The sequence below is a fragment of the Scyliorhinus torazame genome, chromosome 1 (genome assembly GCF_047496885.1).
Source record: "Scyliorhinus torazame isolate Kashiwa2021f chromosome 1, sScyTor2.1, whole genome shotgun sequence".
Lineage (NCBI taxonomy): Eukaryota > Metazoa > Chordata > Chondrichthyes > Carcharhiniformes > Scyliorhinidae > Scyliorhinus > Scyliorhinus torazame.
Window position 1 is genome coordinate 357,920,007 of NC_092707.1, and position 22,704 is coordinate 357,942,710.

The following is a 22,704-nucleotide window of genomic DNA, read 5'->3' on the forward strand; positions in this document are numbered from 1 at the left end:
TGGACTGATCTGTTCCCTGTAAGAACACTATTCACGATGCCCTATGCTGCTCTTGCTCATGTATTTGCTTTTTTGTCCCCTTGTTCCGCACTGTAACCAATCACTGTTTTGTCGATGTACCATTTGTAAATGTACTCTGTCGATTATTCTTTTTTGTCTATTATGTACATACTGTTTACGTTCCCTTGGCCGCACTGTACCCGTTACATGTAACAATAAATCAAATCAAAATCAGAAACGGTAAATCTTTGCTGTCTGCAAATTTCCCGATCATGCCTCCCACGTTTAAGTCAAAATCATTAATATAGGTAACAAACAGCAAGGGCCCCAACACTGAGCTCTGTGGAATGCTGGTGGAGCTGCTTTCCATTCCCAAAAACATCCATCAACCACTACTCTTTGTTTCCTGTTGCTGAGCAAATTTTGGCTCCAATTCACCACTTTCCCCTATATCTCACTTTTGTCATCAGTCTGCTATGTTGTCAAGTGCCACCATACTAAAATGCATGTAGACAACATCCATTGCACTACTTTAATTAATCTGTCTTGTTACTTCCTTAAAAAAATTGATTTAGTCAGTAAGACACAATCTTCCGGAACAAAAACATACTGGTCATCTCTGATGTGCCTTTCTAAGTGACAGTTTCCTCTGTCTCTCAGAATTGATTCTAATAATTTGCCCGCCACAGACTGACCGGCCTATATCCTTCTGGCCTTTCCCTCGCGCTCCTTTTAAACTGGCCTATAACCTTCTGGCCTTTCCCTCGCGCTCCTTTTAAATAATGGTACAATGTTCATAGACCTCCAGTCCTTTGGTTCCCTCACCTGTAAGTAGATAGGATTGGAAAATGATCCTCAGTGCATCCACTATTTCCTCCCTGGGACTTAACAGCCTGGGATATAATCTGTCCAGACCTGGTGGTTTATCCACCTTCGTGGATGTCAGTCCTGTCAGCATTTCCTTTCTCAGTATGCTTATTGTATCTAATATTTCACACCTCTTTAACTAGAATGTCTGCATCATCCCTCTCCTTAGTGAAGACCGAGACAAAATACTCATCAAGAATCCTGCCTATATTGTCGGCATCAATGCATAAGTTACCTCCTACATCTTTGATAGGCTCTACCCTTTCCTTAGTTATTCTCTTACTCTTAATGTACTGGTAAAACATCTTTGGGTTTCTGTTGATTTTATCACCCTACCCCACCCCTCTTCACCCCACCACCATCACCTCACCTTCTCCACATTTGCTACCCAATAATAGTGCAGCAGGTTCGGGAGTGCCAACCCCATTTTCTGCATCTGTATCAAGGCCCTCTTCCCCGCCCATATAAACTCCAAAATCACCGTCTCCAATATCCAGAAGAAGGCCTTGGGGAGAAAGATAGGGAGGGAGTGGGAAACGAACATGAACCTTGGCACATTAATTTTTACCACCTGCACTCTCCCTGCCAGTGTCTGGTGTCATGTATCCCATCTCTAAAAATCCCCCCAAATCTCCTCCACCAACGTTGTCAAATTCCACCTGTGCTCCTCTACCTTCACCCTCAATGCCTTGCATTGGTCCCCCAGGACCCCACTTCCGCCTCCAAGGAGATGATCCGATTGCTCTGGTTGGACACCACCTTCTCCACTTTTTGTATCGTCGCCCCTTGTGCCTCAAGACACTTATCTTTTTTTAAAGATGTATTTTATTCCAAACATATTCAAAAATACAAAAACACAAATCAGTAATGTTGTCAACGTTCCCACAATTCAGTTTGTACAATCCCCCCCCCCCCCCCCCCCCCAAAACACACAAACAATTCCTCAAACATCGTCATGAACAATCCCCACCGTGTCTCAAAGCCCTCCGATGATCCTCGTAATGCGAACTTTTATCTTTTCCAGCCAAAGGAACTCATACAGGTCCTCCAGTCAGGGCGCCACCCTTGGTGGCGTTGCCGATCGCCAATCCAACAGTATCCTTCGCTGGGCAATTAGAGAGGCGAAGACCACAGTACCGACCCTCCACCCTTCCATCAGCTCCAGCAAACCCCGATACCGCAAAGATCGCCACCACTAGGTCTAGCCTGACCTCTACTCCCACAGTCTTAGATAGTGTCCTGAATACACCTCTCAGTACCTTTCCAACTTCTCATTGCACCAGAACGTGATTTGCTGCCCTCGGCCGCACTTCTCACACTCGCCTGCCACCACCTGGAAGAACCCACTCATCCTCGCCCAGGTCATATGCACCCTGTGCACCACCTTAGATGTAGTACATAGAACATACCGTGCAGAAGGAGGCCATTCAGCCCATCGAGTCTGCACCGACCCACTTAAGCCCTCACTTCCACCCTATCCCCGTAACCAAATAACCTGTCCTAACCTTTTTGGTCACTAAGGGCAATTTATCATGGCCAATCCATGAATTGGATCAAGCTCATCCTCGTGCACGAGGGGGTCGAATTTACCCTGTGCATCGCCACATTCCACACACTCCATCTTATCTTCTCTTTCCCCTCCAGCTCCACCTCCCATTTATTCTTGATTCGCAACATCTGCACTCTCCCTTGCACCCCAGCCAATCATGTATATGTCACTAATCCTGCCTTCTCCCTCCACATCCGGGAGCTGCTCCAGCAGGATATACTCCGGCAGCTTGGGAAACCCTCTCCATTCCTTCTGCGCAAAATCCCTCACTTGCATACACCTGAATTCACTTCTCTTCCGCAGCTCCACCCTCTCTCCAGGCACTTACCTACTCGGTCCATCGACCCTCGCAGAGGTGCTACTGCTCCCTCAGTGGTCTTCGACCAGTCACCATGCATCGCCTTCCTTTGCTGGCGAAATTCATCTTTGATGAAGGCCATCAACTGTCTGGCGATTTCCTGCTGGCCCTTCCCCCTCCACCATTCTTGCAATTATTGCTACGCAACATGTCCCCTCCAAATCCTAAGCCAGATCTTTAACCGTTTTTTTTCCAGGTCCAGTAGACATGCCAATCTTGGTGAAAACCTCTCCCTCAACACCTTCTGCACCACTTTCCTGCCGGAGCTACCCCGCTAATGGGTGTAAAATGCCCAAACCGATGTCTTCAAGCCAGAGCTGCCCTGAGTGAGCAACATCTTACTCCATGGCCGCCACCGGAAGTCCCTCTCTTTCCTAATTGTCTTTTCTACTCCACCGCTGTACCTTCTATACTCTTCTAGGCTTTCTACAGTATTAAGCTTTCTGTGAGTGCAATGGGCTTTCTTTTTCTGCTTTATCGTACCCTGTATGCTTCTGGATAACATGGGGGCTCGAGATTTGCCAATACCGCCCTGACTGCCATAATTAAATAAATCTGCCGGTAGCTTTCTAGAGTCATAACTCTAATAGGTCACTTGCATGAGGTGACATTAGCGGAGTACAGAGGTTGTCCATGGAATGACATGACAGCATGTGCCACTGTGTTTAGAAAATAAAATTTGTCTTTATTTTATATTGAGTTGTTTGTAATTATCATTGTGCAGTACATCTGAATCTGATTCTGAAGAAGAAGAAGAAGAATGGGTTCCGAAAAATAAAATTGCCAAGAAGCCAAAAAAATCTGTAGCAAAGCCGGTGACTGTAAAAAAGAAAGTTAAGCCTGAAGCAGAAAGTACTAGGACGAAAAAAACACCTGTAAAAAGATCTACAATCAAGACAGCGGTCAGAAAGAACAGGAAAAAAACACCAGAAAAGACTAATGTGGATACTAATGATATGGTAAGAAAGTTGCAGAAGATCATGTTTTAAAAGCATCGTCCAAGAATTTAGCAATGTTTAACTTCGCAATTTTCTTCATCAAATCTCTGAAGATACATTTTTGTTAACTGGATGTCTAAACCAAGAGTCACGGGTTTTGCCAAGTAATAGATCTGAAAAGTTAACCAGTTTTTATCATCACAGAAATTGCCTGACCTGCTGAGTATTTCCAGCATTTTCTTTTTACATTTCAGGTTTCTGTCATCTGCAGTATTTTGCTTTATTGTCACAGGTTTTGATCCCTGGCTGTGCCATATCAACCAATCCTCGCAAAAGGAATTCCAACAAATGTGCTTTTGTATGTAAAGTTTAGACGGCTTGTAATGCCACCGATATTTGTTTATTCTGTTTGCTTTCCCCACTTCATCTTTATTTCAGGTTTTTGAATAGGCTGCTGACCAACAGCATGGCCTGGTCACCTCAGGCTTAGTGACAGCCACTCTGAAGCAAGCTGCTAGGATTTGCACCACAGGCACGTTTGTCTTAGGTCCTTTGTGGGAAGCACCCTCTATCTTCCACAGATGACATAGCCAAGATGAGAAACCTAAGTTACATAAACTCACTTCTAACCATTCCGTGACACAATAGTTGCATTTCCGTTGTGTCCTTTATTGTTCTTGTTCATCCAAATTTTGCCTTTACCCATCCATCAGGGATTTGATTAAGGAGAAAATGGTGAAGTTAAGCATTCACATTGCCTTTCTCTTAAGGGAAATAGTTGCTGCAGGATATGTGTATGCACACAAACATTTTAGGCCATGAGGCCACCTTTCATTCAATTATTTAATTAGTCCATGCTTAAATAACACACTGGGTTTTATGTCCCAATTTTGTAAGAACCACGAAGAATCCAGCACAAGTTTTAAGGATACAAAGTAATAACATTTATTTACTATAACATATATACATAACAGTAGCAGTAAGTTCCCTTGCTACATACTCCTTCCTCCTGGTTCCTGAACTGGCCAGCTTATTTATACTAGGAATTTACTAGTGGTTTCTCCGCCCCCCTCATTGGGGAAGCTCATACTCCCACAGGATTGTGGGATAGTCATTAGTCCCCAGCCAATGGTAAGTAGGCAGGTTATAACATCCCTCCCCCCCCAAAGTCCAAGGAATCCACCGAAGACCCTGGCGAAGGAGGGCGTCGGACTCGTTTGGCCGCAGGCCGGACGCCATTTGCACGCGGCGCTGGATCAGGCGGCGTGTAACGAGACGGAGACCGGCGCTTCCGTGATGAACGGCGCGGTTGTACATCCACGGCCTGTGGACCCGAGGATTCCCCCTCTGATGCATCCTGTGTCTCCATCTCGGAGTCAGAGTCTGCTGCCTCCGTCATGTCAGCGTCTCTATCTCCATTCGGTCCCGTAACGACCTGCGCAGGCTTCGAGTGAGGCACCAGTGGAAGATTGTGAGGACTACCTTCCCTTGTCTCTGGTCTCTGCGGCTGTTGAAATGAGCTCCGGGGGCGGGGAATCTTTTGAGGGGATGATCTTCTGGACCGAACGTGGTCTACATGTTTTCGCTGGAGACGACCCTGGGCTTGCACTTGGTAAGATATAGGGCCCGTTTGGCGAAAGATTACACCAGGAACCCATTGGGCACCACCAGCAAAATTCCGAACGAATACTGGGTCACCGGGCGAAAACTGCCGAATCGGACGATGCCGAGAAAATCCCTGTCCCTGCCGTTCTTGTGTGCGGCGTACTTTTGCGCCAATGTCCGGGAAAACCATACTAAGGCGGGTGCGAAGTCTCTGGCCCATTAGGAGTTCTGCGGGAGCTACCCCAGTCACTGCATGGGGGGTAGTCCTGTACGTAAACAAAAAGCGAGCCAGTCTCGTGTCCATTGATCCGGAAGACTGCTTCTTTAGGCCTCTTTTGAATGTCTGCACTGCGCGCTCTGCCAACCCATTTGAAGCCGGGTGGTAAGGGGCAGTGCGGATATGGCGGATGCCGTTCACCTTTGTGAACCTAGCAAACTCCTCACTCGTGAATGGAGTGCCATTATCCGTGACCAGCACCTCGGGGAGGCCATGCGTACTAAACGATAAACGCATCTTTTCAATTGTTGCGCAGGACGTTGTCCCCTGCATATTATGCACCTCTAGCCCAATTGGACTGGGCGTCAATTAGTAGAAGGAACATGGATCCTTGAAAAGGGCCTGCGAAATCTGCATGCAAGCGTGCCCAAGGCCGCCCTGGCCATTCCCAGTGATGTAGGGGCGCGGCCGGCGGAAGCTTCTGATGCTCCTGGCAAATGGAGCAGTTTTGGGCCACCTTCTCAATGTCGGTGTCGAGGCCTGGCCACCAGACATAACTCCGGGCCAACATTTTCATTTTGGTCACGCCTGGATGCCTATTGTGCAAGTCTGATAGTATCAGCTCCTGGCCTTTTTCCGGGACAATCACACGCGTCCCCCACAAGAGGATGCCGTCTTCTACGCTGAATTCTGACAGCTTGGAGGAAAATGCCCGCAACTCGACTGGGAGCTGTCAATGCTGCCCACCAAACAGGACTATGTGCCGAACCTTTGACAGGACTGGCTCCGTCTGGGTCCACTCACGGATCTGTGATGCCGTGACAGGCAAGGTGTCCATAAAATTTAGGGTTGCAACCACCTCACCAGTCGTGGGGGTCGACATGGGGCCGGTCGATAAAGGCAATCGGCTCAGTGCGTCGGCATTTGCTATCTGCGTACCTGGTTTGTACTCCAGAGAATACTCGTATGCAGCAAGCAACAAAGCCCAGCGCTGGATCCGTGCAGAAGCAATGGGCGGTATTGGCTTATCCTCTCTGAAAAGTCCCAGCAGGGGCTTATGATCAGTCACGATAGTGAAATGGCGGCCGTACACGTACTGGTGGAAGCGGTTCACCGCAAAAACCACTGCCAGGCCCTCCTTCTCGATCTGCGCGTACTTTTTCTCCGCTGCAGTCAATGTGCGGGAGGCGAAAGCTATCGGTCGCTCGGCCCCGTTCTCCATCTTGTGGGACAGGACGGCCCCAATACCATACGGGGATGCATCACGTGACGAGCAAAGGCTTTCCATGATCATAGTGGGTTAGTAACCCAGACGATGACAATTGTTGCTTTACCCGCCGGAAAGCGGTTTCTTGCGGCTGACCCCAAACCCAGGTGTGATCTTTCTTTAGCAGATTTCTTTAGCAATTTAGCTAGGGGCAGCACGGTAGCATTGTGGATAGCACAATTGCTTCACAGCTCCAGGGTCCCAGGTTCGATTCCGGCTTGGGTCACTGTCTGTGCGGAGTCTGCACATCCTCCCCGTGTGTGCGTGGGTTTCCTCCGGGTGCTCCGGTTTCCTCCCACAGTCCAAAGATGTGCGGGTTCGGTGGATTGGACATGATAAATTGTCCTTTGTGTCCAAAATTGCCCTTAGTGTGGGTGGGGTTAATGGGTTATGGGGATAGGGTGGCGGTGTTGACCTTGGGTAGGGTGCTCTTTCCAAGAGCCGGTGCAGACTCGATGGGCTGAATGGCCTCCTTATGCTCTGTAAATTCTATGAGAAGGTGCAAAGGGGCCAGCGTAGTTGCCAGATTGGGGAGGAACTTCCCGTAATAGTTTACGAGACCGAGAAAAGAACGAAGATGCGAAGTGTCAGTCGGGGGCGGGGGCATGTTGAATTGCACGCAGCTTCTCAGCGCCGGGGTGCAGACATTCGCGGTCCACCCGATAACCTAGGTAGACTACTTCCTTTGCCTGAAATACGCACTTTGTGCGACGTAAACGGACTCCAGCCTCCGAAAGGCGTCTAAGGACAGCCTCCAGATTTTCCAAATGTTCTTGCTCCGACGTCCCTGTAATCAAAACGTCATCTAGGTAGACAGCCACATGTGGTAAACCTCTCAAAATGCCCTCCATAACACGTTGAAAAATTGCGCAGGCAGAGGATACTCCAAAGGGCAACCGTGTATATTCATACAGGCCCCGGTGTGTATTAATCGTTACATATGGTCGGGAGGCAGGGTCCAGCTCCAACTGCAGGTAGACGTGACTCAAATCTAATTTTGTGAACGAGAGTCCACCTGCAAGTTTCGCGTAGAGATCCTCTATGCGAGGCATTGGATATCGGTCGAGACGGGAAACTGTATTCACTGTAAGTTTATAGTCGCCACACAAGCGAACTGTGGCATCTGGCTTCATTACAGGTACAATTGGTGCTGCCCAGTCAGCAAAACGGACGGGCCTGATAATACCCAAACTCTGCAAACGAGTGAGCTCCCCTTCTACCTTCTCGAGCAAGGCGTAAGGCACTGGGCGCGCCCGGAAATAGCGCGGCGTGGCTCCTGGTTCAACTTGGATACGGGCTACGGCCCCTTTTATTTTCCCCAAACCAGGCTGGAATACATCTGGGTATCGTCCTAGCACCTCAGTCAACCCTTCAGAAACTGTTTGGAGGATGTGCTGCCATTGCAACCGCAAATGGCGCAACCAGTCCCAACAGGCTGGGCCCATGGCCGCGCACCACGATAAGTGGGAAACGCCTCTCCTGGCGTCCATAGACAACAGGGGTCATTGTAGTTCCTGCAATGTCCAGTGGTTCCCCCGTGTAGGTGGCCAACCTGGCCTGTGAGTCGGTTAACGTAAGGGTCTGTATACCCTGCTTGATGCGGTCGAATGTCCTCTGGGCGATCACGGAGACCGCTGCGCCAGTATCCAACTCCATCTCAAGCGGGTGGCCATTGACCCGTACTGTCACCTTAATGGGGGCCACACGGGGAGCTGCCACACAATGCAGCTGCAGGCAGTCGGTCTCCGTTTCCACGTCCTCAGGAGTAGTCGCCGCAGGTTCATCCACATGGAAGGTTAGGCCTCTGGGCTGGTCCCAGTTACGGCCCCTGGGCTGGTCCCAGTTTCGGTCGGAACGACGGTGCCTCTGGCGTCCCCAGGACCGCCGTCCGCGACGGGGTCGGCGCCTACAAGTCTTACACGGACATGGCTCCTCATCCATTAGCTCTGGAGAAGGCTCCCTTCGGGGAGGAATGTCCGATGGCCACTGGCGTCGGTCCGGACGTTGCCTCGCCCAAGGTACCGCAGGAGTGTGGGGGGACGTTTTTGGACGGAAAGGGTTGCGCCCCAAGGCATGCACTTCCATTCCTTGTAGCTCCTGTACTCCTCGCTCTGCACTCTCTCGGGACAAGACTATTTGAATGGCCTGTTGAAAAGTCAATGTTGGCTCCGCTAACAACTTTCTCTGGGTGGCTGCATTGTTAATACCGCAAACCAAACGGTCGCGTAACATTTCTGACAAGGTCTCACCATAGTCACAGTACTCCACAATCCTGCGTAGCCTGGATAGAAAATCGGCAAGGGATTCTCCAGGGGTCCTCTCAGCGGTATTAAACCGGTAACGCTGGACTATCGTGGACGGGGTTGGGTTAAAGTGTTGCCCCACTATATTCACAAGTTCATCAAACGTTTTGGTGTCCGGCGCAGCTGTGTACGTAAGGCTCCTAATCACCCCAAACGTATGGGGGCCGCAGGCGGTGAGCAATATGACCAGCTGGCGCTCGTTTTCGGTGATATTGTTTGCCCGGAAATAGTAACGCATCCGTTGTGTGTACTGGTTCCAGCTTTCCAGCGCAGCATCAAAAACATCCAAACGTCCGTACAGAGGCATGGTATAATAGAAAACAACTTCCAACCTGTATCCAACAAAAATCCAGGGAGGTGGCTTCAGCAGTGTAGACAGCTATTCACTTTTACCTTCGTCGCCAGTTTTGTAAGGGCCACGAAGAATCCAGCACGAGTTTTAAGGATACAAAGTAATATTTATTTACTATAACATACATACATAACAGTAGCAGTAACTTCCCTTGCTACATACTCCTTCCTCCTGGTTCCTGAACTGGCCAGCTTATTTATACTAGGAGTTTACTAGTGGTTTCTCTGCCCCCTCATTGGGGAAGCTCATACTCCCGCAGGATTGTGGGATAGTCATTATTCCCCAGCCAATGGTAAGTAGGCAGGTTACAACACCCAACATCATTTGTAAATCATAAAAGGTTCAAAGACATGCAATTTTGAAAGTTGCTCCCGATCCTCAATGAAGATATCTGGTATGTATCTCTTGTGGGGACCATGAATTGGATTCAATTTGAATTGGTTTTTGGAGCAGGCAAGGAACTAGATTAGGGGTTCGCCCCTGTCCACACTCTGAGCCCTGGCTTTGTAACTCAGAAAAAGTAATAAAATAAAAAAAATAAAATAAAAATAAGTAAGCGTGCTGAGTGTTTGTGCACATTTTAAGATAGATTTGATGAATGCCCTTTATAAATATCTGTGAAAGGTTTTTATCCAGCGACGTGATATAGAAATGCTGATTTGAATCATAATCTGCATGGAGTTCATTGATTTCAGCCAGCACTCTAGGTTATGAAGGGGAAAATTGTTGAGATTCGTGCATCTGACTGCTAACCAGCAATTTCTGATGGAATGGTGTAATGGGGCTGTTGTGAGGATATGATTTTGGATAGCTGTGATATTCCTGAACCCTTTCTTTCCACCACTGTTGAATCGGCTCACACATGAATAACAGGCAGGAGAGTGAAGTACTGTAGTGTGACTAGAACTCAACAAGGCATCAATGCTTTCAGGAGTTAGGAATTACAAGGGATAAAAAGCATAACCGGGATAGGGAGTCAGCTGAACTGCTGCAAATAATTATTGACAACCAAGCACACAACTAAAATCTTGGAACAAACAGGTTTGAAGAGAATTTTTAAAAACCATAATGGTTTAAGATGATTTTACTCACTATGCAAGTCTCATAAATGTTATTTATCTTACACAGAGACCATTGCCAGCTTTGAACAGTAATGAAGATAAATTAAGTGCAGAAATTAAGCAAAATTTAGGAAATGTGAAACCAATGCCTCAGCAAGCTACAATGCAAATAAAGAAAGAAATGGAACATTGTGGGATTAAGGTGGAACAACCGTCAACGAGCAGTGAAAGGAAAGTCAAGGAGGAAGCAGACATATCTTTTACATGGGAGGAACCAGCTTTAAAGAAGCAGAAGGTTGAGAATTACCCAGATGCAAAACCAGTAAAACGACTAAGAGGATGTGTAGAGATTGGGGACACGCAGATGAATTGGAATATAATACAGGTATATGTGTTTCATTTAATCATGTTGAATGGTGGAGCAGTCTGTTGAGATCAGTTGGTCTATTCCTACTCCATTCCTCTGCTTGATGTTCAATTATTTTCAAGGAGCATAAAACATGTTGTAACCAGTTTGAGCTTTAAAGATTTGTTTTTGGAAATGATTGGAGTAATACTGTTTTATTTTGTGTGCTGAAATTTTATGGGTCAGGGTTTAGAGAACCCCAAAGCGTATCATGGAGTTCACCTGACCCACAACTTTTAATAGATTATTAGATTATTATTAGATTAATAGATTGTGGTATGGGGAGCACACGGCCCACTCTACAGGTGTGGTACAGCAGAAATGGAAAAGTATTTTTTAAAGCAAAACAGTGTTTATTCTATGAACTCAAGTTAACCTTTTTAAAACATACAGTGAACATCTTAGCAACCATTAATTCAAATACAACCCCCAAAGAATACAACACTAAGTAATCCTTAATACCTTCCCAAACAACATCCAGAAGAAAAAAGAAATCCCTTTTAACAGAAGCACACTGATCCAGAGATAGTCTTTTGATGGCAGAGAGATCAACAGTACACCTGCTTTGCCTGGCTTCAGCTCCAACATTGAAAACAAAACTAAAACACGCCCTGCAGCAAACAGCCTAAAACGAAAGTAAAAAGCTGACAGACAGCCCAGCTCCACCCACACTCTGACATCACTGATAAACACCCATTTCTTAAAGGTACTCTCACATGACAAAGGCCATTTGTCGCATCTCCACTCAACCCACCTGAAAGACCTTAAAAGTCATTTTATTGTCTCGACTATTCAGTTTGGAAGTCCATTCCATGTATTGATTACTCTGTGAATAACGTGCTGAAATGTGAGATAGGGCAGGTTTTCATCAGAGTACATGTGAAATCTACTGTTTGTAAGTTAACAGGCACATTGACCATTTTATTAAAAAAAAAACATTTTATTAAAGTATTTGTAATTGTATAATAATAACAATAACAACAACAGAAAACAAAACAAATCCAAATATAAACGTAGTACATACATCATTTCCATCCCTAACAAAACAAGTCCCTGCCACCCTTAACACCCTTATTGCCTCTGCTGACGGCTGCCACCTTCGGACAAACTCTAGCGTTGACCCTCTTAGGGCGAACTTGATTTTCTCAAGACTGAGAAACCCGGCCATGTCGCTAATCCAGGTCTCTGATTCCGGGGTCTTCGAGTCCTTCCATGCTAGCAATATCCGTCTCCGGGCTACCAGGGGGGCAAAGGCCAAGACATCAGCCTCTTTCGCCCCCTGGACTCCCGGGTCTTCCAACACCCCAAAGATAGCCATCTCTGGACTCAGCACCACCCTTGTTTTTAACACCGTGGACATGACATCCGCAAAACCCTACCAAAATCCCCTAAGCTTCAGGCATGCCCAAAACATATGGACATGATTTGCTGGCCCCCCCGTACACCTCGCACACCTGTCCTCTACCCCAAAAAACCTGCTCATCCAGGCCATCGTCATGTGTGCCTGGTGAACTACCATAAATTGTATCAGGCTGAGCCTGACACATGATGACAATGTGCTAACACTGCTTAAGGCAACTGCCCACAGACCCGCCTCTATCTCTCCCCCTAGCTCACCTTCCCACTTTCCCTTTAGCTCTATCTGAGTTTCCTCTGACTCCTTAAGCTCTTTGCAGATGTCCGATACCTTTCCCTCTCCGACCACCGTTCTGGAAACTATCCTGCCCTGTATCCCCCGTGGCGGTAGGAGCGGAAAGATCGAAACCTGCCTTTGCAAAAAATCCCGTATCTGCAGATCCATTTCCTGCTGGCAGTTCAAACTTCTCTTAATCCTTCAAACAAGGGAAGCTCCCATCTATGAATAGATCCCCTATCCTCTCAGTCCCTGCTCTCTGCCATCTCCGAAACCTCCCGTCCAGCCTTCCCGGTACAAACCGATGGTTATTGCAAATCGGGGCCTTCCATTCTCATATGTTTCCTCCACTTCCCCCAGACTCAGGGCCTGCGAAAATGGCAGAGGTGCCATTATCAATGTTCCCAGACTTGTGTCCTTGCATGATGCCGCCTCCACATGCTCCCACGCCGACGACCCCCCCTCAACCCACTTCCTAATCATGGCTATATTTGCCACCTAGTTTGGCAGTTCCAGCCCACCCTCCCCTCGACTACACTCCAGCAACACGTTTTCTTCACTCGCGGGGTTTTACCCGCCCACACAAAGCCCAAAATCACCTTGTTTAATCGTTTAAAAAAGGCCCTTGGGATAAAGATGGGGAAGCACTGAAAACCAAACAGAAATCTGAGGAGGCCCATCATTTTCACGGTCTGAACCCTCCCCGCCAGTGACAGCGGAGCATGTCCCACCTTCTGAAGTCCTTCTTTGTTTGCTCCACTAGACGGGTCAGATTTAACTTATGTAGTGCCTCCCATTCCCGTGGCATCTGGATTCCCAGATAGTGGAAGCTCCCTTCCACCACTCTAAACGGCAGCTCTCCCAGTCTCCTCTCCTGCCCCCTCCTCTGAATCGCAAACATCTCACTTTTCCCCATATTCAATTTATACCCCGAAAACAGGCCAAATTCCCCTAAGATCCGCATAATCTTCCCCATCCCCCCTAACGGGTCAGAAATATACAGGAGCAGGTCGCGCCCCCCCCCCCGGGACCAACCCCTTCCAGTCCCAAGATGCTCTTAATGCCATCGCCAATGGCTCTATGGCCAGAGCAAACAACAGCGGGGAGAGGGGACACCCTTGCCTTGTCTCTCGGTGCATCTTAAAATAGCCTGACGTCAGCCGACTCATTTGCCATGGGTGCCCAGTACAACAACCAAACCCAATCAAGGAAGCCCTGCCCAAACCCGAACTGTCGTAACGGCTCCTACAAATAATTCCACTCCAACCGGTCAAAGGCCTTTTCCGTGTCCATCGCAACCACCACTTCCATCTCCTCCTCCTCTCCCAGCCCCCCTCCTACTGAGGGCATCATGATAACATTTAAGAGCCTTCTAACATTGGCCGTCAGCTGCCTGCCCTTGACAAACCCCGACTGGTCCTCCCCTATCACCTCAGCGACACAGTCCTCTATCCTTGAGGCCAATATTTTAGCCAACAGTTTAGCATCCACATTCAATAGGGAGATTGGCCTGTATGACCCACATACTCTGGGTCCTTCTCCCGCTTCAGGATCAGTGAGATCGAGACTTGTGACATTGTTGGGGGAAGGACACCCCGCTCCCTTGACTCATTAAATACCCTCACCAACAGCAGTCCCAGCACACCCGAGAACTTCTTGTAGAATTCCACTGGATAGCCATCCAGTCCCGGGGCCTTACCCGACTGCATGGCCTCCAGCCCCTTTACTATTGTTTCAATTCCACTCGGGGCTCCCAACCCCTCCACCAATCCTTCCTCCACCTTCAGAAACTTCAACTCACCCAGGAACTGCCTCATCCCCTCTACCCCCACTGGGAGTTCGGACTCGTATAGCCTGCTATAAAACTCCTGAAACACCCCGTTCACCCCTGCTGGGTCCAAAACCGCGTTCCCACCTCTGTCCTTCACTCTCCCTATCTCCCTGGCCGCCTCCCTTTTCCTCAGCTGGTGCACAAGCATCCTGCTCGCCTTTTCTCCATACTCGTATATCGCCCCGCTCGCCTTCCTCAAATGCTCCACTGCCTTCCCTGTAGATAACAGACCAAACTCCACATGTAGCCTCTGCCGCTCTTTCAGTAACCCCGCCTCCGGGGCCTCCAAATATCTCCTGTCTACCTGGAGTATTTCTCCAACCAACCTATCCATCTGCTCGCTCCACCTTCTTCCTATGGGCTCATATCGAGATTAGCTCCCCCCATACCACTGCCTTCAGCGCTTCCCAGACCGTTGTTGCCAAGACTTCCCCCCCGTGTCATTTATTCCCAGATAGTTCTGGATGGCCTCCCTCACCCGCCCGCACACACCCTCATCCACTAACAGTCCCACATCCAACCTCCATTGCGGGCGTTGCCCTCTCTCCTTACTCACCCTTCAGACCAAACAATGTGGGGCATGGTCCAACACAGCAATCGGCGCATACTCGGTATCAACCACCCCCGCCAGTAAAGCCCTGCCAAGAATAAAAAAAATTGATTCGGGAGTATGCTTTGTGCACATGGGAGAAAAAAGAAAACTCCTTCATTCTTGACCATCCAACCCTCCATGGGCCTTACCCCCCCCCCCCCCATCTGCTCCATGAACCCCTTTAGTTCCTTCGCTACGGCTGGCACTCTCCCTGTCCTTGATCTCGACCGGTCCAACCTTGGATCAATGACCATATTAAAGTTATGCGATTAAACGCCCGGGATCTTCCATAACACCCACCTCATAAATTCCACATTGTCCCAGTTTGATAGTTTGATGCATATATATTCACAAGCACCACCAGCATCCCCTCAAGCTTCCCGTTCACCATGATGTACCTGCCATCCATGTCCGCCACTATTCTCCCTGCCTCAAATGCCACCCGTTTGTTGATCGGGATCGCGACCCCTCTAGTCTCAGAATCCAACCCAGAATGAAATACTTGGCTGACTCACCCCTTACTCAATCTGGTCTGATCTATTACCCTCAGGTGTGTAGCACTGCCAAGTCCACCTTCAATCTCCTCAATTGGGCGAATCTGCGAGCCCTCTTAACCAGCCCATTCAGCCCTCTAACGTTCCATGTGATCAGCCAAGTCATGAGCCCCCTCCCCGGGCCGATCACCCATCACCCTTCTTCGGCCAGCCTCCAGCTCGCGTCTCTCACCTCCGTGGATCCGCCCTCGACCATCCACCGTCCTCGACCTCCCATTTGTCTCCCAGCAACAGCTCCTCTCTCCCCCGCCCCCTCCCATCAGCAGCAACACAATTCCAACCCCCCTTAACAATCCCCTATTGCTTTCCACCCCGCTTGAACATACATATTCAAAACATCACAGTCCCCAATAAACACACAGTAAAAAAAATATCCCTCCACCCACTGAAACAAAGCTAACTTACAGATCTGAGCAATGGGCCAAAAACTTGTTACAAAGGGCACTGCATATACAATTCAAAACGAAAATAATTTTAACAGAATCAACGCCGCAATATCCTACCCCAAGGTTCAATGCCCTCAAACCCCTGGCAGCCTTTTGTCTTTGATAAAGTCCATCACTTCGTCCTGTGATTCAAAGTAAAGTTCCTGGACCTCATAAGTGACCGACAGACACGCTGGGTATAACATCCCAAACTTCATCCCCTTCTTGAAGAAGGCTGATTTTACCCTATTGAATCTGGCCCGTCTTTTGGCCAGTTGCGCGCCCAGCTCCTAGTAGATGTGCAACTCACAGTTCTCCCACTTGCAGCTCCGTGTCTGCTTGGCCACCGCAAAATCTGTTCCTTGTTCAGGAACCGGTGCACTCGCACCACCATCGCCTTCGGCGGTTCATTCACTCGCGGCTTCCTCACTAGCGCTCTATGCGCTCTGTCCACTTCCAAGGGTCGAGTAAACGCCCCATCTCCCATCAACTTTTCCAGCATACTTGCCACATATGACCTTGTATCCGATCCATCACTGCCCTCCGGGAGGCCGACGATCCTCAGGTTCTGTCTCCGGGACCTGTTCTCCAGGTCGTCCACCTTCTCCTGCAGCCTTTTCTGGTGGTCGGTCATCAGCCCCACCTCTGCCTCCAAAGCTGTTAAATGGTCCTCTTGCTCGGACACCTCCTCCACCTTCTGAATCGTAAGTCCGTCGGCTTCCAGTCCCTGTTTCACCCGATCAATCGTTGCATTAATTGGGTCTAACCGTTCTTTTGCTTGGCGAAGCTCTCCTGAATGAACTCCACCAGCTGTACCGTTGACCACTGTGCTACCAAACTGGGATGCTGCACCTCCGCCATGCTTTCCTGTGGTGCAGGTTCTACAGTAGCCTTCGTTACACAAATTCTTCTTATACGACCACTTCTGGTCCACGGCTCCATGTACTGGTGGGGGATTTCTCCTCACTTTCTCACTCTCCACCGATTTTTCTCATAAAATTCCCCAAAGATCGCGAGAAAAGGTCCAAAAGGTACGTCACGAGCGGGAGCTACCAAATCCGCGACCTCCTACTCCATGGCCGCCAGCGGAAGTCCTTTGACCAGTTTATAAGTAAAGCGTTTTACCCAGATGCCCTTATTTGCGAGATGAATAAAGTGCAAACACAGGTTCACGATTCAACCCAAATTTATTCACAAACGCAATAAAACAGCTACTCTTCCAAATTATCCCAAATATTACCCGTGCCCAAGAACTTGAACGAGCTATGGGTCCAGTCCTCTGAGTCTCCGTCGTCTCAGGGACCTTGTCTGCGAAAGTAGTTCTCGCACGCCTCTTCCGTCCATCTGTGGTTCGCCTCCGCCTGGTTCGTAGTCCCCCTGTCAAGTGTTCGCTTGGTTAGGGGGGTGTCCTATGAGTGTCTCTTATCCCCCTCCTCGCGCCCTTCCAGAAGTTTCTGTGGCCTGCAGCCGACGAGGTCATGGGCCGGGGTCACAACACCGAATGGAGTTGCTCAATGCAATTTTGCAGGACACCGGCCCCTCCCCCCAGCTGTTTGAATTCCCATCAGGCCAATCTGTGGTTCTGACTGTGGTTCAATTTAAAGTGTTCAATTCTGTGTCATGCCTAAGATTCAGGCCGTTGGCCATTTTACCACACTACCCATGTTTTCTACATTGGCTTTTGATTTCTGTCATTGCCTTGAGGTTAAATTCATCCCTGGCCTTGTTTCTCCCTGCCGCTGTCTGCCCTTAGAGGATGCCGTAGCCACTGGTTACGTACTGGACGGGAGGCACGAGGCTTGAGTATTCAAATCCCACCATGGCAAGTAGTCAAACTTGAACAAAGAAAAGTACAGCACAGGAACAGGTCCTTGGGCCCTCCAAACCTGCGCCGACCATGCTGCCCGTCTAAACTAAAATCTCCTACACTTCCGGGGTCCGTATCTCTATTCCCATCCTATTCATGTATTTGTCAAGATGCCCCTTAAACGTCACTATCGTCCCTGCTTCCACCACCTCCTCTGGCAGTGATTCCAGGCACCCGCTACCCTCTGTGTAAAAAAAAAAAAAAAAAAAAACTTGCCTCGTACATCTCCTCTAAACCTTGCCCCTCACACCTTTAAATTATGCCCCCTAGAATTGACCCCTCTACCCTGGGAAAAAGTCTCTGTCTATCCACTCTGTCTATACCCCTCATAATTTTGTAGACCTCTATCAGGCCTCCCCTCAACCTCCTTCGTTCCAGTGAGAACAAACCAAGTTTATTAAACCGCTCCTCATAGCTAATGCCCTCAATAATCAAAGTCCTCACTTCAATAAATTTGTGGATTTCAATAAAAGAACCTGCTATCCCTTGGTTTGGCTGCCATGCGACTTGCAAGATGGTTGATTCTTGATGCTCTTTAAGCAACAAATGCAATACTTTTTATAAAATGTCTCTGGTGTTACATCCCTCAAAACACTCCTGTTCTGCCTCTGGTCTTTTACTTGATCCCTGTGAATCACATTCAATTCAAGAGAAACATCACGGCTGTTCCTAATGCCCCACTTGTGTGATTTTGTTTTGCACGCTACCGTTTGTTTGTTGGAAATTCTTTGTGTGTAGTTCGAAAATAAGGATGCTTGAGTCAGCTGTTGTGCAGTTACTGGTGATCCTGCTGCAGTCATTTAAAAAAAATCCTGAGTGCTGTCACCTGTTTCATTAACCCTGGAGCTACTGGGAGCTGGTGGTATAGGAGGAAGGGTTTCAGATTTCTGGACCATTGGGATCTCTTCTAGGCAAGTGGGACCTGTACAAGAAGGACAGTTTGCATCTAGATTTGAGGGGCAGGGAGGTTTGCTAGTCACTCGGGAGAATTTAAACAAGTATGGTAGGGTGTTAGAACCAGAGCTTGGCTTAGAAGGTGTAATAACTGAACAGGAAATAGAGAACAAAAGTAAGAGAACAACAACATCACCCTATCTGCTTAAACGCAGTGGTCTGAAGTGTATTTGTTTTAACGCCAGAAGTGTAGCAGATAAGGCAGATGAACTTAAGAGCACTGAATAGTTCTTTAACTATGATGTTGTGGCTATCACTGAATTGTGGTTAAAGGAAGGGCAGGATTGGCAGCTGAACGTTGGATGATTAAGATGCTTCAGGAGAGATAGAGGGAGATGTAAACGGGTGGTGGAGTAGCATTACTGGTTAAGCAGAATATAGCTGTACTGCGGGGGACACCTCACCGGTTTCACACAATGAGGCAATCTGGGTAGAGCTCAGGAACAGGAAGAGGGCAATCATAATGTTGGGTGTTTATTACAGGCTCCCAACTGCCAATGAGAGATAGCGGAGCAGATAGGTAGAGAGATTTTGGAAAGGTGTAAAAGTAACAGGGTTGTTGTGGTAGGGGATTTTAATTTCCCCTATATTGACTGGGACTCACTTAGTGCCAGGGGCTTGGAAGGGCAGAGTTTGTAAGGTGTATCTAGGAAGGCTTCTTGATGCAATATGTAGATAGTCCAACTACGGAAGGGGCAGTACTGGATCTGGTATTGGGGAAAGAGCCTGAACAGGTGGTTGAGGTTTCAGTAGGGGAACATTTCGGGAGTAGTGACCACAATTCCGTACATTTTAAGGTACTTTTGGATAGGGATGAGGGTAACCCACATGGTGCTAAACTGGGGAAAGGCAAATTATGATAACATTAGACAGGAATAGAAGAATTTGGATTGGGTGTGGCTGTGGAGGGTAAATCAACATCGGAGTCTTTAAAGCAACAGTTGATTAGGATTCAGGAAAGACACGTTCCTGAGAGAACGAAGGATAAGTATGGGAAGTTTTGGGAACCTTGGATAACGAAAGATATTGTGAACCTCGGCAAAAAGAAAGAGGAGGCTTTTGTAAGGTCTATAAGGGTGGGGGCAGTCAAAACCCTTAAGGAGTACAAACAAAGTTGGAAGGTACTTGAGCAGGAAATTAGGAGGGCTAGGAGGGGTCTTGAAATGTCCTTAGCAAGTCGGATTAAGGTAAATCCCAAAGCTTTTTATTCATATGTAAAAAGCAAGAGGGTGGCCAGAGAGAGGATTGGACCACTTGAGGACAGTGAGGGGAACCTATGTGTTGAGCCAGAGGAAATGGGCGAGGTACTAAATGAATACTTTGCATCAGTGTTGACCAAAGAAAAGGACTTTGTGGAAGATGATTCTTGGGGAGGGTGTGCGGATAGTCTGGGTCATGTTGACATCAAAAAGGAAGAGGTATTGGCTGTTTTAAAAGACATGAAGGTAGATAAGTCTCCTGGGCCTGATGGGAGTTACCCCAGAATACTGAGGGAAGCAAGGAAAGAAATTGTTGGGGCCTTGACTGACATCTTTGTATCCTCATTGGCTACAGGTGAGGTCCCAGAGGACCGGAGAATAGCTAATGTGGTACTGCTGTTTTTGAAAGGTAGCAGGGTTAATCCTGGAAACTAGAGGCTGGTGAGCCTCACATTGGTAGTAGGTAAATTAGTGGAGAGAATTCTCAGGGACAGGACTTATACCCATTTGGAACAAATGGACTTATTAGCAATAGACACAGCATGGTTTTGTGAAGGGGAGGCCATGCCTCACTAACTTGATCAAGTTTTTTGATTGATGAGGGGAGGGTTGTTATTTACATGGTCTTCAGTAAAGCCTTTGACAAGGTGCCTCATGGCAGACTGGTACAAAAGTGAAAGTCACACGGGATCAGAGGTGAGGTGGCAAGATGGATACAGAACTGACTTGGTCACAGAGGCAGAGGGTAGCAGTAGAAGGGTGTTTTTCTGAATGGAAGGTTGTGACTAGTGGTGTTCCACAGGGATTGATGCTGGGACCTCTTGTTTGTAGTATACATAAACGATTTGGAGGAAACTGTAGCTGGTCTGATTAGTAAGTTTGCAGATGACACCAAGGTTGGTGGAGTGGCAGAGAGTGTTGAGGATTATCAGAGCATACAGCAGGACATAGGTTGGCGATTTGGGCAGAGAAATGGCAAACTGAGTTTAATCCGGATAAATGTGAGGCAATGCGTTTTGGTAGGTCTAACAGCGGGGAAATAGACAGTAAATGACAAAACTCTTTGGAATATAGAAAGTCAGAGAGATCTGGGCAGACAGGTCCATAGATCTTTGAAGGTGGCAATACAAGTAGGCAAGGTAGTTAAGAAAGTACATGGAATGCTTCATTGGACAGGACATAGAGTATAAAAATTGGCAAGTCATGCTACTGTTGTATCGAACCTTGGTAAGGCCGCACTTGGAATATTGTGCACAATTTTGGTCGCCACTCTACCAGAAGGATGTGGTGCTTTGGAGAGGGTGCAGAGGAGGTTTACCAGGATGTTGCCAGGTCTGGAGGGTGTTATGCGGAGAGGCTGAATAGAGTTGGACTGTTTTCATTAGCATGAGGGAGGTTAAGGGGCGACTTGATAGACGTCTACAAGATTATGAGCAGCATGGATAGAGTGGATGGGCGGGCACTCTTTCCCAGGTTGAAGCGGTCTGTCACTAGGGGGCATAGGTTTAAGGACCGTGGGGCAAAGTTGAGAGGAGATGTGCGAGGGAGGTTTTTTTTACACAGAGGGTGGTGAGTCCCTGGAACGCCCTGCCAGAGATGGTTGTGGAAGCAGATACATTCATGGCATTTGAAACGCATCCTGCGCAATGGTTAGCACTGCTACCTCACGGCACTGAGGTCCCAGGTTCGATCCCGGCCCAGGATCACTGTCTGTGTGGAGTTTGCACATTCTCCCTATGTATGCGTGGGTTTTGCCCCCACAACCCAAAGATGTGTAGGGTAGGTGGATTGGCCACACTAAATTGCCCCTTAATTGGAAAAAAATGAATTGGGTACTCTAAATATATGAAAAAAAAAGGCATCTCGACAAAAACATGGATCGGATGGGTATCGAGGGATGCAACACTAGGAAGTGCTGAGGCTTTTGGTCAAGGGTGTTTTCATGACCAGTATAGGCTTGGAGGGCTGAAGTGCTTGTTCCTGTGCTGTATTGTCTTTTGTTCTTTGTAAATGTCCAGAAGCTGTGGCATACGGTAGGATGCGTCTCTTTGACTGGAGCCTGTCTCCTTTGTGCATCTGGCTGTGGTAGATGGCCAAGTCAAGCAGTCTATTTTCTTTGACCACATAGATCTTCTTTTAACTGTCTACAATATTGATTAATTTGTAGGGAAGCCTGTAAACTGATCTACAAAATTGTTTCCTCTGCTCCCTTCCCCTGGCAATGTGAAACACTTAGTCTTGCAACTAGGCAGAAGTCCTAATTAGCTGTCCATGAACTCTGCTCACTTTCACTTTGGAAGTAAATGGATAATTTACAGCATAACTATTTACAAACCAATACCTCCAACACCTTCTGGGGGTTTCGGTGACTCGAGGTCTACTGGTAAATTCAGAGACTTCTGTCATGGTCTCCATGTATAAAACTCCTCTACCTTTTCCCCAGCAAAATAACTTGAACCTCCCTTTGATCTTAAACAATAGAACTACCCAGGCTTACTATCAAAAGGACTTGGAACAGGTCATATGACCCCCTTCATTTGCCCTAATTATAAAATTACAGTCCCAAAATGTCATAACCTTTTAAACCTCATAATCGTAACACCAGAAAGACAAATGCAATGGCAGTCACAGGGTAAGTCAGAGGAACTGCCATGAGCACGGCCATGAAAATGTTACTCATTTTCAATTATTTTCTCAGCTAAGAAAGCAAAGGTGAGTGTTCAAAC

General features: G+C 47.8%; 1 protein-coding gene across 3 annotated transcripts in view; it reads left to right on the forward strand.

Annotated features, from left to right (window-relative positions):
- Positions 1-22,704, forward strand: part of srbd1 (S1 RNA binding domain 1) — a 425,904-nt gene that overhangs the window by 15,001 nt on the left and 388,199 nt on the right. For all 3 annotated transcript variants that reach the window (XM_072510745.1, XM_072510754.1, XM_072510763.1), the window contains exons 4-5: positions 3,499-3,733; positions 10,585-10,902. In XM_072510745.1, the coding sequence (XP_072366846.1) occupies positions 3,499-3,733; positions 10,585-10,902 (553 nt within the window). The remainder of the gene's footprint in view (positions 1-3,498; positions 3,734-10,584; positions 10,903-22,704) is intronic.